Source organism: Trematomus bernacchii, unplaced genomic scaffold (genome assembly GCF_902827165.1).
Source record: "Trematomus bernacchii unplaced genomic scaffold, fTreBer1.1, whole genome shotgun sequence".
Classification (NCBI taxonomy): Eukaryota; Metazoa; Chordata; class Actinopteri; order Perciformes; family Nototheniidae; genus Trematomus; species Trematomus bernacchii.
This window is the reverse complement of record NW_022987678.1, coordinates 396265-413299: the sequence shown is the minus strand read 5'-3', so window position 1 is coordinate 413299 and position 17035 is coordinate 396265. Positions and strand designations below refer to the sequence as shown.

General features: G+C 39.2%; 1 protein-coding gene across 1 annotated transcript; it reads right to left on the bottom strand.

Moving 5' to 3' along the window:
• Window positions 1-552: 552 nt before the first annotated feature.
• Window positions 553-14781, bottom strand: unc93a (unc-93 homolog A). Its single transcript, XM_034136268.1, has 8 exons — window positions 14564-14781; window positions 10834-11015; window positions 9168-9397; window positions 6525-6650; window positions 4387-4598; window positions 4025-4160; window positions 3417-3548; window positions 553-1420 (listed from the first exon to the last, which is right to left on the bottom strand). Exons 1-8 carry the CDS (start codon window positions 14651-14653, stop codon window positions 1128-1130), a joined length of 1401 nt encoding a protein of 466 aa, XP_033992159.1. The 5' UTR covers window positions 14654-14781; the 3' UTR covers window positions 553-1127.
• Window positions 14782-17035: the final 2254 nt, after the last annotated feature.

The window sequence follows — 17035 nt, the reverse complement described above, 5'->3', positions numbered from 1 at the left end:
GATCATACCTATATAAGACATATTTATACTTTTTTTTTCTTTCAAAATACCAAACAGATCATGCATTTTAGCCATGCCTCATTTTGCTCAATTTGACATTTTTTAGCCCTGTTTTTGCAAGGGCTGATTCTGTGAGAACAGCGCCACCTACTGGCCTGGCATATGTACTACAGCGTCTCCAGCGCTTTCGAACGGCAATGCCGTGGCTGCCTCCTCCTGATTGGTGGAGTTGGCCCAATAGCCGTAGTGCCACCGTCCTGACGTCAGGACAGTGTTCAAATCTGGATCAGTTTTTATCAGATCCGTTGCAGCCCCTTTTTTTAGAGATTTGGGTATGGAGGAAAATAGAGAGGGTTGTGTTTTCTGACACTTGGTGAGTTCCCTGGAACACCGGGGACACATATTCATGTAGAAAAGACGTACACAAGTGCATTTTGCATGATAGGTCCCCTTTAATGGGAAACTACATGTTTGAGCACCCTCTATGAAACGTCAAGCTACCCCACAGCACCCCCAAAAGAAAATCTCTGGCGCCGCCACTGCTTTTGACACAAATAGTAAAACATTTATTCAACATTTATCAACAACATTTACAGTATATGCTTTTCAGTTACAGTTCAGTAACATTAAAAAAAGATGTAAAACAATACTGCTTAGTAGAAAATGTGTTGGTTTCATAATTGCACAAATCCTGATAATGTAAAACAGCCCTTTAACACTTAAAAAAAAGGCAATAATAAGATCCACTAATATAACCTCTATTTTACCCGCATTTACCTGTACATAATCTGCGTTTTAACACGGGTAAATGAGACACAAAACAAAATATATTTTACCAACAAAAACCTATAAACACTCATTGAGTCAAATATACAAGAATAGATATTTACGGTTTTTTACTTTTGTGAAATGTATTGTAATTTTTCTACAACGGGAAAGGAGTTTTTTTTAGGGAGGGTGGCTGAACCAGTAAAAATCAGGGTGCAGTGTCTGATTGAACCTCCATAACTCTCTTAGTTTTTCAGGGTAATTTGAAATGTTTTGGCATCATGTGAGGCCCTTAATTTCCATCTTACTGTCCAGAACAGGGTGCAAAAAAACAAACAAAAACTCCAGTAAATCTGTCCCTACAATTGTGTCTGGGCGATGATTTTTCCCTGGTCGTTGTGGATGCCCTCCTTGTTGTGGGGCGGGTGTCCGGCCTCCTGTATAGACAGTGTTGGGTGTTTGCGTTCGTGATACTCCACGATGGGGTACGTGAAGACGGTGAGCACCAGGACAGACAGCAGGATGTACAGTTTGGTCTCCAGACACAGGAAGGTGCTGTAGGCGAAGGCGATAACGAAACCCAGGGACTCCCACATCCGGTAGTTAGCGAACGCAGCCTCTTTGTGCCGAGAAAAGAGGATCCCGTAAAGAGCTGCGGGACAGAAAGCAGAGAAATGTAACTAAAAGATCACCTATTGTGCAAAATCCACTTGTTCATATATTTTATACATCAACATGTGTCCCCTCTTTTTCATGTCTCTTCTACATCAACATGTGTCCCCTCTGTGGAAAGAGACTCTGAAAGTTTCAGGAACAAAGATTCTCTCTCTTTTTGTCCTGATCCATTTATATAAAAACCTGTCTGGAAATGAGCTGATCAGATTTTGGCCACTTTATGTCATCACGATGTTTTGGCTTGTGTAACCATTAGCCAATCACCAACCAAGGTAACCAATTTTCTGCCACTAGGGGGCTCTCAAACAGAACAAAAGCAGAGATTGATGACAATTCAATTAGTGTGGGATCTTTGTGGGAATTTTTAGATTTTCTTCAACATTTGGGAGGATTTCAATGCGAGAGGAATTATACACACAGGTCTTCTCTTGAAAACAAATAGACCTGGTAAAGTCTTGGTGGACAGTATACTGCTAGCTTTTATTCAGGGTGTATCTCTTATAATTTAAAGGGGACCTATCATGCAAAATGCACTTTTTGATGTCTTTTATACATGAATATGTATCCCCGGTGTGTCGGGGAACTCACGCAGCGTCAGAAAACACAACCCTCTCTATTTTCCTCCATACCCAAATCTCTAAAAAAGGGGCTGCAACAGATCTGATAAAAACTGATCCAGATTTGAACACTGTCCTGACGTCAGGACAGTGGCGCTACGGCTATTGGGCCAACTCCACCAATCAGGAGGAGACAGCCACGGACATTGCCGTTCGAAAGCGCTGGAGACGCTGTAGTACATATGCCAGGCCTGTAGGTGGTGCTGTTCTCACAGAATCTGCCCTTGCAAAAACAGAGCTAAAAAATGTCAAATTGAGCAAAATGAGGCATGGCTAAAATGCATGATCTGTTTGGTATTTTGAAAAAAAAAAATTATAAATATGCCTTATATAGGTATGGTCCTACACTATATTATTCAAATATAGCATGATAGGTCCACTTTAAAGGGGACCTATCATGCAAAATGCACTTTTTTATGTCTTTTATACATAACTATGTGTCCCCGGTGTGTCGGGGAACTCACGCAGCGTCAGAAAATAAAACCCTCTCTTTTCCTCCGTACCCAAATATTTTTCTAGCAGTTTTGATTTGAACTGCTTGCTCAAAGGGGACAGTTACAGATGACCAAATTAAACGCAGCGTAACATTTCTCTAGTTTTGAAAATGTTGATGTGAATGTAAATGCATAACACAACAAAATATATAACATAGGTTTAGTCATTTAACGTGAACTTATTAATGCAGAAAGGTTCAATTATATAACGTTAAAGAAGTGCTGTGTCAGAATCCTGGCTCCCTTTCCCGTTTTATTTTGAAAGTAGATTCGCCTTGTGTCATGTCTGCTCTTCACTTCCTGCCTTTGTCTTTTTCCCGCCTTTTTTGATAGCGTGGCCCTTCACTTATGTATTAGTTTCACCTGAACCTGCAGCCACTTGTTTATCATCTCCTCATCAGATCAGTTTGTATTTAAGTCTTGTGACGTTAAGTTGTTTCTGTAAAAGCTCCTGTTGCCTTTGAGTCCACCTGGTTTTGCAATGTCCCAAAAACCATCATGAACGTATAGCCTATTACTAAAGGAAGCACTGAACAGAAATCAAACAGAATGAAATATAGTAGAGACTCTGAGAAGGAGTTCAGGGGATATAGCATACAGGGCAGTATTTAGGTTTTTAAAGAAGACAGGAAGTATATTAAGAGTTTAGATTAACACCGTGCTGATCCACACTCAATTTCAGAAGGTGGCGGTAAATGCACCTAAAAGCCAACCGCCATAAAACAATAGAAGAAAAAGAAGAAGAAGAAGCGTCCACCTGCTCTACTATTCCTGACAGGTAAGACTAAAGGGAAGCTTATCTTCGGACCCTTTTCAATATAAATGTGTTTCGAACATTTTAAGACTGACAGGAGTTTCTTACCGTTGGTCTGAGTTTGCCAGATAGCGTCGGCCATCCCCCACAGAGCGGGAAACACGAAGAAGACGGGCAGCTGGTCGGGACGAGGCCTCCAGAACAACAGAGCGATGATGCAGGAGAAGTTCGCCAAAGCAGCTGAAGACAGACACAAATCAGAGGTTTATTCAGTCAATTTTCACATTTTGAGTCTAAATGTTCTGTATCATTATATGCATGTGAGCTGTAGTGTTACATGACATTTGTTCTAGCTGACACTATTATCCTTAGCGACATGTAAAAGCTGCAATCAACCATGAAGATACAAATCCAGATGAATAACGTTAGTATACTTTAATACAAATTTGAGGAACAGGTTGCTTATTTATACTTCTACTTTACACATGTATGAGCAGTTCTTAACACCGGTCTGTTAAGTACAAAGTATGTATCTCAAACTAACAAACTATAAAATGAAGTGTTCCTTATTGTATTGTTGACATGTGAGAAATCTCCCACAATTTAAGCTAAATAAACAATAAAAATATCCTTTTTATTTAGCTAGAAAATGCTAAAAAGGCTATTTTTTCCCTCTGAGAAATCTAGGAAACAAACATTGAAATATGAGGATTTACCAAAGAAGAGGAGAGCGGCTCTCCCTGTGTACCGGGCGAGTCTCCCAAATAAAAACGAGCAAACGGAATTAGTGGCTCCGAAGCACATCATCACATATCCAACGTAATGGATGCCCAACGCACACGTCACGTAGTTCTGCAGAGAAACACAAAACATGGATTTAGAAAGCAGGTTATTTTTATTTAGTGATATAGGAGTTACAAGACAAGTGCATACAAGTATAGTGTCACAGATACAGAGAAGACAGTAAGGTGAATTTACGAAACAGTCATTTAAAAGCAAAGATAATAAAACATATTTGCGTAGCATATAAAATGAATTTGGCCCTCAGTTTCGTATTATTTGTTGTCTTCCTCCTCACCTTGGTGTACTCCCCGGACAGGAAGCTCTGCTCGAAGCCGCTGTACATGGTGAGCGGGATGAGGGTCAGCAGCCTCCAGTCCTTCAGCAGCCGAAACGTGGCGAGGAACGTCTTGGAGAACGGCTCTCGGTTCTCCCTGAAGTGACTCGACTGCTCCCGGTCGATGTTGTCCAGAAACACGGCCACGATGATCATGGCCAGCACCCCCACGCCTAAAATACAGCAAGACAAGGAAGGTTTGGTAAAGAGAAACTTAATGTGAATTTACTAGTCAAAGTCAACTTTATTGTCAATATTTCAGTTTGTGTGTACAGACAGAGAGATTGACATACCGTTTTCCACAGTCCCGAATACAAAAACAAATATATATAATTAACAATATGTATGCAAATATCTTTGAGAATGTACATTAGTGCAAGACTGTCCGTAGCAGCGTACTACTTCAACCCTAAAAAGATTTTTAGGGTTATTTTTTTCTGGTATAAAAGCAAAAATATAAGGATTATGGGAATTTTGTCAAATGTTACTTTTTGGTTTCACTGCTATAAGACCATCCAGCACAAATATACCCAATTAATAATATGAAATTGCAACACAATTTCCAATCAACGGAAGTCGTGAGAGGCAAGTGAAACAAAAAGAAATCTGGTGATCTATTTTCAAATGTTTCAATTAAACATGTTCAAATGGATAGGATACTAAATACATTTGCACACTTTTTATATCTGAGGCGCCAGATAGCGAATCTTACGCAGGGAATGATCCAAGTCCAGACAAGATCGCCAGTTCTGTGCATTTTATTCCTATCACAAAGGTACAATGAACAGGTTTACTTTCCTTAAAGTGGACCTATCATGCTATATTTGAATAATATATTGTAGGGCCATACCTATATAAAACATGTCTGTGAAGTTTTTTTTTAAAAATACCAAACAGATCATGCATTTTAGCCATGCCTCATTTCGCTCTATTTGCTCTTTTCCAGCCCTGTTTTTGCAAGGGCTGATTCTGTGAGAAGTCTTCTTCGCTGCTTTTGTGGCAGACTACAGCGCCACTTACAGTCCTGGCATATGTACTACAGCATCTCCAGCGCTTTCGAGCGGCAGTGGCCGTGGCCCAACCCCCCATTCCCCTGATAGGTGGAGAGTTGCCCATATAGGCGGTGCTCCCTGTTTCTGACGTCAGAACCATTTCAAATCTGGATCAGTTTTTATCAAATCCGTTGCAGCCCCGTTTTTAGAGATTTGGGTATGGAGGAAAAGAGAGAGGGTTGTGTTTTCTGACACTTGGTGAGTTCCCTGACACACCGGGGACACATATTCATGTATAAAAGACGTACAAAAGTGCATTTTGCATGATAGGTCCCCTTTAAGCCTTCCCTATGGCTTTCTTTCTTTCTTGCTTGAATCACCCTGGTAAAAAACCATGTGCCTACTAGTGCTCTACTCCCATCTCCACCTGTCTCCTATGGCAAGCCGATGTAGCTTTTATTCATTTCTGGAGGATATCAAAAATTCAATTCTTACTAGTAATAATGTTTATTTCTGATATCAAAAATTAAATCAATTATTCAATTTTTATTTATTTTACTAGTTTCAATTAAATTCCTGATATCAAAAAAAGGATTTTGAACTAGCTCAAATTGTATTTCTGATATCAACAATTGGCATTTCGACTAGTTGAAATGTAATTCTTGTTATCAGAAATTGGTATTTTTACTAATTGTTAGTAGTTAAAATGTAACTAGTAACAATTGAATTATTGAATTACTGATATCAGAAATTGATTGAAATGAATGAGAAAAACGATGCAAATCTCACTAGTTAAAATCGCATTTCTGATATCAAGATTACACATTACAACTAGTTACAATTGAATGTCTGATATCAAAAATACACATTACAACTTTTTAAAATCGCATTTCTGATATCAAGAATTTGCATTCTAACTAGTTAAAATTATATTTTTGATATCAGAAATAAACATTATTACTAGTAAGAATTGTTTTTTGATCTCCTCCAGAAATGAATAAAAGCTAAATCTGCTTGCCATTGTCTCTCCAATATATATATATACAATTACACCCAGTGCCCAAACATGCCTTCAAATAATATATAGCCCCTGATAGTAAAAGTTACCAATGTAGCATCCGACGAGCGTCCACACCAGCTCCTGCGCGGGCCGGGTGGAGGTGGTGTTCATGTTCAGGTTCAGGCTGCAGTCTGCCGCTCCGCACGCCTGCAGCTGCTCCTCCGGGATGATCGCTGACAGGAAACACACACACATTTACATTCAGAGCGCTCTTCACCAAGAACACGAACAAAGAAAGAAGCCGAAGCCAACTAGTGGGTGTATTTTTACTTTTAAGTGTGTAACATCTAGGGGAAAAAAATGTCAATAGCTCATAGAACCAACGATATGAGTTTAAATGAGAAAATAAAAATGTATGTAGACCCTTTTAAAGACAATGATATGCATCCATTTCATTACACAAAAAGAATACTTAAAAATATGAATATCTTAAGAGACATGTTTGTATATATACCCATCAGTTATCTAGTTCAGTTAACAGTGTATTGTTAATTATTATAAATAAATATTACCGCATGTTTCTTTGTTATAAAATGCAACTTTCAAAGCGGAAACACTGATAATAAAAGAAACAAGACATGTATTATATTGAGTAAAATAAACACAGTCTTAGAAATAAGGATGTATTGTTCTTGCTGTTCTCTCAGGGCTTCAGTACAAATGTATGTTATATGTAAGCTAGATAATCTATAGCCTATAGAACAAATTGAGCACCGGAAATAGAATAAGAATTAAAAATCTTTGTGGTGTTCTTCTGAGAAATGCCCCTGACGTCATGTGAGCTGATAAACTGGGAAGCGTTAACAGCAATAAAATGATAAACTGACAAAGGTAACATCATCCACTCAGAGCTCACACACACCTAGTCTCTTTAAATTAAAGCCATTAAAAAATAAGTGGTCGGTCAGCACTTAGACTTTGCCCAGTTTTTGCAGCATCATCAGCTAAGCACAGGAAGTAAGTGCATTTACTCTTGTACTGTAATTAAAGGGGCCCTATTATTCCTTTTGGGGTTTTTCCTTTCCTGTAATGTGTTGTATAGGTTTTTGTAAAGTACAGACACTACGTAAGGGATAATGTGCAGCGACGCGGTCATTATGGGGAAAAGAACACCGACAGGCTGATCAGGAGCCCGACGCGAAGCGGAGGGATCTAGATCTGCATGAATAAGTTCTTGACAGCGGTCTGTCTGTTCTGGATTAACAACGTGTCACGTGTTCTGAATTGACCAATCAGAATCGAGAATTCAACTAAACCATGTAATAAGTAAGGGATAGATCTAGATCCCTCCGCTTCGCGTCGGGCTCCTGATCAGCCTGTCGGTGTTCTTTTCCCCATAATGACCGCGTCGCTGCACATTATCCCGCTTATTACATGGCCACATTCTCAACAAAGTAATGATATGACTCCCACTATTAATTGAAATGCTTTTATGGATTTAGAAAATGATTTTATTGATTTAAAAAATAGTTGTATATGTATTGATTTAAATTGACATGCATCCGCTGAGGAAAATAGTCCGTTGTTACCGTTTGAAAAACGTAGCAACGGCAGGAAGGCGGAGCTTTTTGATTACAGATTTGAAAACATCGTTGCTTGCTTTAAAAGTAGCACAATTCATTATGTCAAACCTTGGAAAGTATCTAGATATCCCTGCCCTAATGCCAAAGTAACTGGCAACTGAATATGTGTCGCCGTTTGATGTCTATGTCTGGACCGCTGCGTAAAAAGGAAGGTTTCTGCCCGTTACTTCTCCGCTGTTTTCTTGTCGCTCTTGTCTTGTCAGTTAGAACTGATAGAGCCAAACTGTATACAGTTCAATCGACCGGACTTGTTTGTGCAGATGTGAGCGTCCTTAACAACGGTCAATAAATCCTTGACAGCGGTCTGTCTGTTCTGGATTAACAACGTGTCACATGTTCTGAATTGACCAATCAGAATCGAGTATTCAACTAAGCCATGTAATAAATACTGATATACACCTGAACATCAGCAGGAGAGGACTCTTTAAAGTAGAGACACTACATACTGATATACACCTGAACATCAGCAGGAGAGGACTCTTTAAAGTAGAGACACTACATACTGATATACACCTGAACATCAGCAGGAGAGGACTCTTTAAAGTAGAGACACTACATACTGATATACACCTGAACATCAGCAGGAGAGGACTCTTTAAAGTAGAGACACTACATACTGATATACACCTGAACATCAGCAGGAGAGGACTCTTTAAAGTAGAGACACTACATACTGATATACACCTGAACATCAGCAGGAGAGGACTCTTTAAAGTAGAGACACTATATACTGATATACACCTGAACATCAGCAGGAGAGGACTCTTTAAAGTATACAAATGTAGTTCACGTACAATGTGTTGGAGCGCTAGCCAATAGAAGCGCGAGTGTTACAAAGTGATGGTAAACTGAAGTGTTATCAGTCAAATATACTTGAAGTATCAAAAGTATAGCTTTTTTAGAAAATATTATATCATGAGGCACAGTACGATAAAGAAGAGTAAATTATAATAATTAACAAAATGATAAAAGAAAACATGATAAAATAATAATACAAAAATGACTTCCATATAAAACATTAGAATATTACTACTTTTATAATTATTATGTCCCTACATTTATCACTAATGTCTCCTGTATGTTATTCCCTTCCAGGGCTTCTCCTACCGATGTTGCCGTCCTGTCCGAAGATGAGTGACGACATGAGGTTCCCCCACACCGCTGACGACTGGAAGATGAAGAAGAAGATGCCGAAGTACTGGTTGATGACGTCGGAGCCTTTCTTCCCGTCTTTAGCCGCCTGAGCGTTCCCGGCGATGGTCAGGTACGTGCATTTAGCCGACCATAAAGGAGCCCCCCCCAAACCCAGAACTGCTGAGGTGGGGATGAGGGTGTACCTGAGAGAGAGAGCAGAAATACTTCATCAAAGAAAATATCATTATTATTACAGGGTATATGCAGGAATCCTGAAGTCAAATGTAAGACCTTTTAAGACCTTTTTTAAGACCCTTTCCATACATTTTAAGACCTCATGGCCACTTTGAGTTTTAACTGGTTACCTTGGCGACACACTTCACCTCACATTTACTATATACAGTATTGATTGTCCTTCCTCCTTATCTTCCAACCATTTGGACGCAAACTTGCATTTCCCCATAACGATGTTGTTTAACAACTGGCGTAAACGGACCTTCGCGCTATCAAGCAGTGAGCGTGCGATGTCCTGTTCAGATGACGTCAAATCCAACGGGATGCCATAAATAAACTACACAGAATCACACTACACACCTACGCAATGATTACATTCAGGCAGACTGTAGAATACAACCTCTTTGGACAATTTATATACTTATTGGAAACAAGCTACAAAATGTAATACCTTGGAAAATGCCGTTTAATACTTTTTAATAGCCTTCATTTTTACTAAATTGATTTATCAACTTTTAATACTTTTTAAGACCCCGCGGACACCCTGAATTATTATTAATTATAAGAAAATGTACAGTTGTTTTTTTCCTTTTGGTAGCTCCATACATGTTCTTTGCTCATACTACAGACTAGTTTCTTTACAGGCAGTATAAGTTCAACGAAACAGGTATTTTCTTTTGCATTAAATCCCCCTAAAATATCTTAAAAATGACATGAATGAAAGGCAAGATAAAAAATAAAATAAAACACATAATACAAAAATGAAAAATACTTGAAAAAATGAATGAATTGATAATTAAATGAATACATAAATAAAAAAACTCATACAAATAATAATAATCGTAGGGTTCGATAACGGCCAAAATCATTGGATCTTGCCTTAAGCCTTATCTGTCAACAATTGTCATCAAAGTATAGGCTGTATTTTATTTTAAACTTAAATTATATACATATTTCTACATGAATACTCCCAGAATGTAACTTTTGCACAAACGATGCACCTTTGAATTTAACTTCAAATGTTTGAATGGTGCTGATCAATTAAAAAATGCTTCTAAAAGTTGTAGTTTTGGATGACTGAATCATGTTTAGGGATGTGTATTTCTTTCTTTAGGGAATTAAAAAACTCAAAGCTGCAAGAATGAATTGAGCAGTTGATTAGTTGTAAACTATTTAAGAAGGAAACCAACTAATAATTGGATTTGGAGTACAATTTGTATTTTTTTTTATTACAATTCCTTGCAACTCTACGGATATTTATTTGAGCGTGGTGTTTTTTACATTGCTGGGATAATCAAAGTGCATCCAAACAAATGTGTTATTAACGGTTTTTGATAGAAAGAATCGGCCAGGTATCAACACCGCTTTTGTGTCTTTTATTAGTGAGTGTAGTATTATTGATTACCATCCGGGGTAGAGGTTTCCAAAGGAGTAGGAGACGTAGCAGGCCATGCCCGCCACGACGGTCCATTTACAGCCCAGGTTTTTGATCATGATGTGAGGCAGGAACATGGAGGAGACGATGATGGAGGCGTAGATGACGCTCAGAGACGCCACGCCCATCCCCTGCTCCGCATTCAGACTGCTCTGCACACACAGACACACACAACTCTGTTAGAGCACTTCAACACTTCAGAGGCACGACCGCCAAGAAAAGCTCTTAACACATTGATGGCTCTTAAAGGGAACACATGATGCTCATTTTCAGGTTCATATTTGTATGTGTTGCCTCTATGTGACATGTCTCCATGCTTTAATGTTCAAAAAGCTCTTTATTTTTCTCACAATGTCCAATCTACGGAAGTCCTGAGAGGCAAGTGAAACAAAAATAAATCTGGTAATCTATTTTCTTATTATGATCTAAATTGTATTCTTCCCTTCATTAATGAAACATGCGTATTTCCCAAAATACTATATTTAAGTTCTATTTTGAGTCCTTCTTTTGGCGATTGCATTCCTTCATAAGCAAGTAGAGATGTTTAAAGACATTACAGTGTCATTATATTCTGAGAGTGTTTACATTAAAAAATTTGCCCTTTTTACACATATATCTATCACTTTGTTATATGAAAAGTGACTTGAAGAAAATACAGCTGCAACACATTGATCGCTCTTAAAGAGGACATATGATGCTAATTTTCAGGTTCATATATCAGTATGTAGTGTCTCTACTTTAAAGAGTCCTCTCCTGCTGATGTGCAGGTGTATATCAGTATGTAGTGTCTCTACTTTAAAGAGTCCTCTCCTGCTGATGTGCAGGTGTATATCAGTATGTAGTGTCTCTACTTTAAAGAGTCCTCTCCTGCTGATGTTCAGGTGTATATCAGTATGTAGTGTCTCTACTTTAAAGAGTCCTCTCCTGCTGATGTTCAGGTGTATATCAGTATGTAGTGTCTCTACTTTAAAGAGTCCTCTCCTGCTGAAGTTCAGGTGTATATCAGTATGTAGTGTCTCTACTTTAAAGAGTCCTCTCCTGCATATGTTCATGTGTATATCAGTATGTAGTGTCTCTACTTTAAAGAGTCCTCTCCTGCTGATGTTCAGGTGTATATCAGTATGTAGTGTCTCTACTTTAAAGAGTCCTCTCCTGCTGAAGTTCAGGTGTATATCAGTATGTAGTGTCTCTACTTTAAAGAGTCCTCTCCTGCATATGTTCATGTGTATATCAGTATGTAGTGTCTCTACTTTAAAGAGTCCTCTCCTGCTGATGTTCAGGTGTATATCAGTATGTAGTGTCTCTACTTTAAAGAGTCCTCTCCTGCTGATGTTCAGGTGTATATCAGTATGTAGTGTCTCCATGCTTTAATGTTCAAAAAGCTCTTTATTTTTCTGCAGCACCTCTTTTCACCCTCTGTCTGAAACCAGAGCCCAGTCTGCTCTGATTGGTGAGCTGCCCGGCTCTGTTGTGATTGGTCAACCTGCTTAAAGATGTCCCGCCCCTTAGCTTATCAGGTACAATGTGTTGGAACGCTAGCCAATAGGAGCGTGAGTGTTACGTAGTGATGTCACTATGTTCCGGGAGTAAACAAAGGAGTCCAATGGAGGCGTTTCTGGAGGGAACACAGGGATTTTAGCCTCTGCAGACCATTTACATGCACTAAAACCTATATACTACACTACAGGAAAGGGAAAACTCCAAAAGCATAATAGGACCTCTTTAAACTGTCTGCACATACAGTGGAGAGCTCTGCATTATGGCAAGTTGTCAAATATTTGTTGTTCTTTAAATATTTTTGGCACATGATAACTGTAGGTCCCATTTCCCTTTCCAAAATATTGTTATTTTATTTTCAATGTTTTATTTTTCTCCACAACCATCTGGCGACCCCTGAGACGTGTTCTCTCCTCTGGGGTCGCCCCCCGGGTTCAGAACAGCTTTGGAGAAATGGCCTCGTGCAAAAACAGTTTGTTTTTATTTTGTTCTGAAACTCTTTGACTTTTCTTGTTCAGAAATGCTGCCAGAAGTTGCATCCTGACTATAGGTGTATTTCTTTCTTGCATTAGGGGATTATAAAACCTAAAACGGCAAACAATCAATCCAGGCAATCACTTTACTGTCAATTATTAAAATACACGTTTTGATAATCAGTACGTGTGCACTATATAATGGCAGGTTGTTGAATGCTTTTCTGGACTTACTGTAAGGGTATAATGCTAAATACTATTTTAAGGGCACGGGATATTTTACAACTCTATATAGTATAGTCATTCTAGTGTACAGTTTATCCTCACAGACAGTCTCACAGGTTTTCTGTTCCTGCCACTGCAAACTGTATTGAAGTATAGACGAAAAGAAACCGTTAACATCAGTTTTGCTGTCAATGAAACTTTAAGCAGTGCCGCCTTTGACACGGTGGACCACAAAATATTACTGGACAGACTTGAAAACTGTGTTGGTTTATCTGGCAAAGCACTTAATTGGTTCAAATCGTATCTGCAGGACAAGGACTTTTTTGTGTCTGTTGGTACAAACAGCCATGACATGTGGGTCGATTCTTGGTCCAATTCTATTCAACATATTCAACATGCTTCCACTAGGCCAGATCCTAAAAGTAAACAAAAGGTCGTACCACAATTATGCCGATGACACTCAGTTACTGTATACATCACAATAAAGCCTGTTGACTACGGACCATTACAACCCCTCACCAACTGCATGGAACAAATCAGCAGCTGGATGAGCAAACATGTCCTACAATTAAACAAAAACAACAGACAATAATCTTTGCTGCCAAAAGGGAGGAACGGGCTGAAGTACAATAAGCGCTAAACTAGAAGCCCTACTGCTAAATACATCGGAAAAGGTGAGACATCTAGGCGTAGTTCTGGACCCCGACCTCAATTCCAAATCCCACATTAACACAATGACTAAATCAACATACTATCAACTGAAAAACATAGCCAGACTTAGAACATTCAGGTCTCAACAAGACCTTGAAAAACGAGTTCATGCATTTGTTCTTGCAGGCTTCATTACTGTAACAGTGTATTTACAGGTCTCAGTCAAAAATCGCTTGAACAACTTCAACTAATCCAGAACGCCGCTGCCAGAGTTCTGACCAAAACAAAAAGAGTAGAACACATCATCCCAGTTCTCAGATCTCTGCACTGGCTACCAGTAGCTTACAGAATCGATGTTTAAATTGTATTGCTAACTTATAAAGCATTAAATGGTTTGGGACCCCAATATATGTCGGACATGCTTCTCTGTTACGACCCAGAGCTCTGAGATCATCGGGGGTCAGAACCAAACACACTGAAGCTGCTTTTAGTTTGTTATGGTGCTCCCCACAAATGGAACAAACCTGAGGTCTTCACCAACGCTGAGTTCTTTTAAGTCACACTACTTTTTACAGCTGCATACCCAGAGGTATTTTAACTTGTTTTATCACCTACCGTATTTACAATGTTGTTTTTAAACTATTCTGTATCTCTTTTATGCATGTTTTTTATGAACCTGTTATTCCATTATGCGTATGTATTGTGCTATTTAAATAAACTTACCTTACCTATGCAAAAAGTGCCTCTGTTATTTATTCCTCTTGCAACCTATGATACTAACTCCCACTGTGTGTCATTTTCAATGGACAATAAATCACAACTCTGTTTAATAAATAATACACTTCTCGACTTACCTGTAAACTCTGCAGGCCTCCATAAGCCGTGAAAAGTGAGAGAAACCCGACAGAGACCACCAGCACGTTCTTAAAGTTACGGCTAATCATGGCTGCCTCTCAGAAACTGAAAAACCACTAATAAAGTCAAACTTAAGCTCCGTTTGTTTCAGATTACTGGCTTCATGCAGCAGCTGCTCAGAGTAAAGTCAGAGGAATCGCTCTGCTGAAAGATCCTCCTGGATTAACTCTAACTGGTAATAACCCGAGCACAAAGTTCAACACACACACCCACACACACACACACACACACACACACACACACACACTCTTTTTATGTACACGTTATGCTGTTATCTATAGTTGTGTTCAGTGGAAGTTGAGGTTGCATCACCACCACACTGCAAACTCAATTCAAGTGGAATGCATAAAGTAGTGCCAACAAAATACTCTTTACCAAAAGTGAAAAGTACTTGATAACTTCATTTTCTGTTGTACTACTACTTGTGTTTTTCTCCTTTTTCTTCACTTTAAAATATATATATTTATTTCATATTTTTATTCTAATATTCTAAAACTTTACCTATTTAGGTATTTCTGATTCTGCTGTCGAATTAATTTATCGAATTAAAATATTTGTCTCCTTTGTTTACTTCTGTAACATAAAGACATCACTGTGTAACACTTCTATTGGCTAGCGCTCCATCACATTGCACGTGATATGGCTACATTTACTGTACGATACGGTACGATATATGGTCAATCATTACACCCAAGTAATTGTATGAAACTCCCTGCTTGATTTCATCTGTATGGATGACCATGGGGACTTTATGGGAGTCAGATGGTGAGCCAAAAACAGGCACACAGAGCAAAGGTTTATTGAGCGTTATTTATTTTTTATTTATTTTTTATTTATTTTTTACGATGGCACCGCCTCATCTTTTACAACGTATGGCTTGTTGTGACAACATTTGAAAAAAACACTGCCGTTTGTCATCTTACTCAAAGTGAAACAAACAGCTTCAGGCCTGGGTTAACCTTTTAAGATTCAAGAACATATGAATGTCTTACATCTACATTATGGGGGGTAAAAAGCAAAATCATAAATCCTTGTAAGTTCTCCTTCACATCTTTGCTTGACCTCATGACACTTTGATGTGTAGGGGTATCTTTAACCTGTTTAACTTTACTATTGGACCACTGATCGTCTCACTGAGAGCTGACACACTTGGCATCAGGTCACACCGTTTAAAGGCTTAGCAGTTGTGATGATCCTTGAACTTCCTGATGTGTCAAGTGTTGAGTTTATGGCAGGGTGTGAAGTATACAGAAAACAATCTGTTTACACCTTTACCCAATGTTTTCTGTATCTTTTCATGTGTTGCTATGCGTTGATATAGAGCAGGGGTCGGCAACCCTTTTGATATGAAGTGCCATTTGGGGGGGTGGGGGGGGGCTCGTCAACTGGAGGGCGGGGGGAGCCTCGCTGCGGGGAAGCTGTGGACCTCTGTCGCCTGTCAGCGCAACGTACATGATGCCGTTTAAACACATTTCAATAAATAAAGGGCGGTGCCGGTGTTGTGCCAAATTATGCACCCCCGTCATGAAATGCCCCCCTTAAAAATATGCTGACAAAGACTATGTAACATTTGTAAACATATATTTTGATTATTATATGACAAATATGTAAAATTAAACAATACATTTTAAAGCACGTGTATACAGACAGGACGTAACACCACTACCATCAAATACGGAGCGAAAAGTTTAACCACAAGAATCAAGACTATATGAGCTACCACTAAATAACTCACAGTCTGAAAATTACCATTAATAAAAACCCTGAACGTTTACTTTTCGTTTTAAACATCATTTTAAGGTGTAAACGTGTCATTTAGAAATGCGCGTTCCCGTGACAAGGGGGGCATTTCATGACAGTGGTGCATAATTTGGCACAACACCGGCCGTCAGCGAACCGAGCCCGGTCGTCAACGGCCCGCTGGCGACCGGGCTCGGTTCGCTGACGGCCGGACGTACTGTGATTCTCCAGAACACACAGTTGGCCAGTCCGCCCCTGTGTAGCATATTATTTCCGATGACAGATGAGCAGATCGCCACTGGGCTTTCAACTAAAGACACAGCCACGCAAAAACTGCGGCATGTACAGCTCCTTATACTGCAATGAGTGAAGTGTGCTACACCCCTGATCGTTTCACCATGGAGGAAAGCAGCAGAAAGTCGACTGGAGTTAAAGAGAGCGGGGCCTAGAAGTTATCCTTCTGCGCTGCGTTGCGTGCATGGCTTCCTTCTGCCGGCGGGCTCGTTCAGGACCCGAGAATACAATTTAAATATTTTTGCACACTTATTCCTAGTGTGCCACTGGTTACGGTCCCGCGTGCTGCCAATGGTGATGAATCTCACTTATTCAATTAAACTATAAATCATAAACATTAGCCTACTGCAAGAAGAAATGGATTCTAGATGTTATGG

Excerpts from the sequence above, each read along its gene's own strand:
- unc93a (XM_034136268.1), bottom strand. The coding sequence starts at position 14,653 with ATGATTAGCCGTAACTTTAAGAACGTGCTGGTGGTCTCTGTCGGGTTT. Across the intron at positions 11,016-14,563 it reads GAGGCCTGCAGAGTTTACAG|AGCAGTCTGAATGCGGAGCA; the intron begins GTAAGTCGAGAA and ends CTGTGTGTGCAG. Across the intron at positions 1,421-3,416 it reads CTGGCAAACTCAGACCAACG|CTCTTTACGGGATCCTCTTT; the intron begins GTAAGAAACTCC and ends TCTGTCCCGCAG.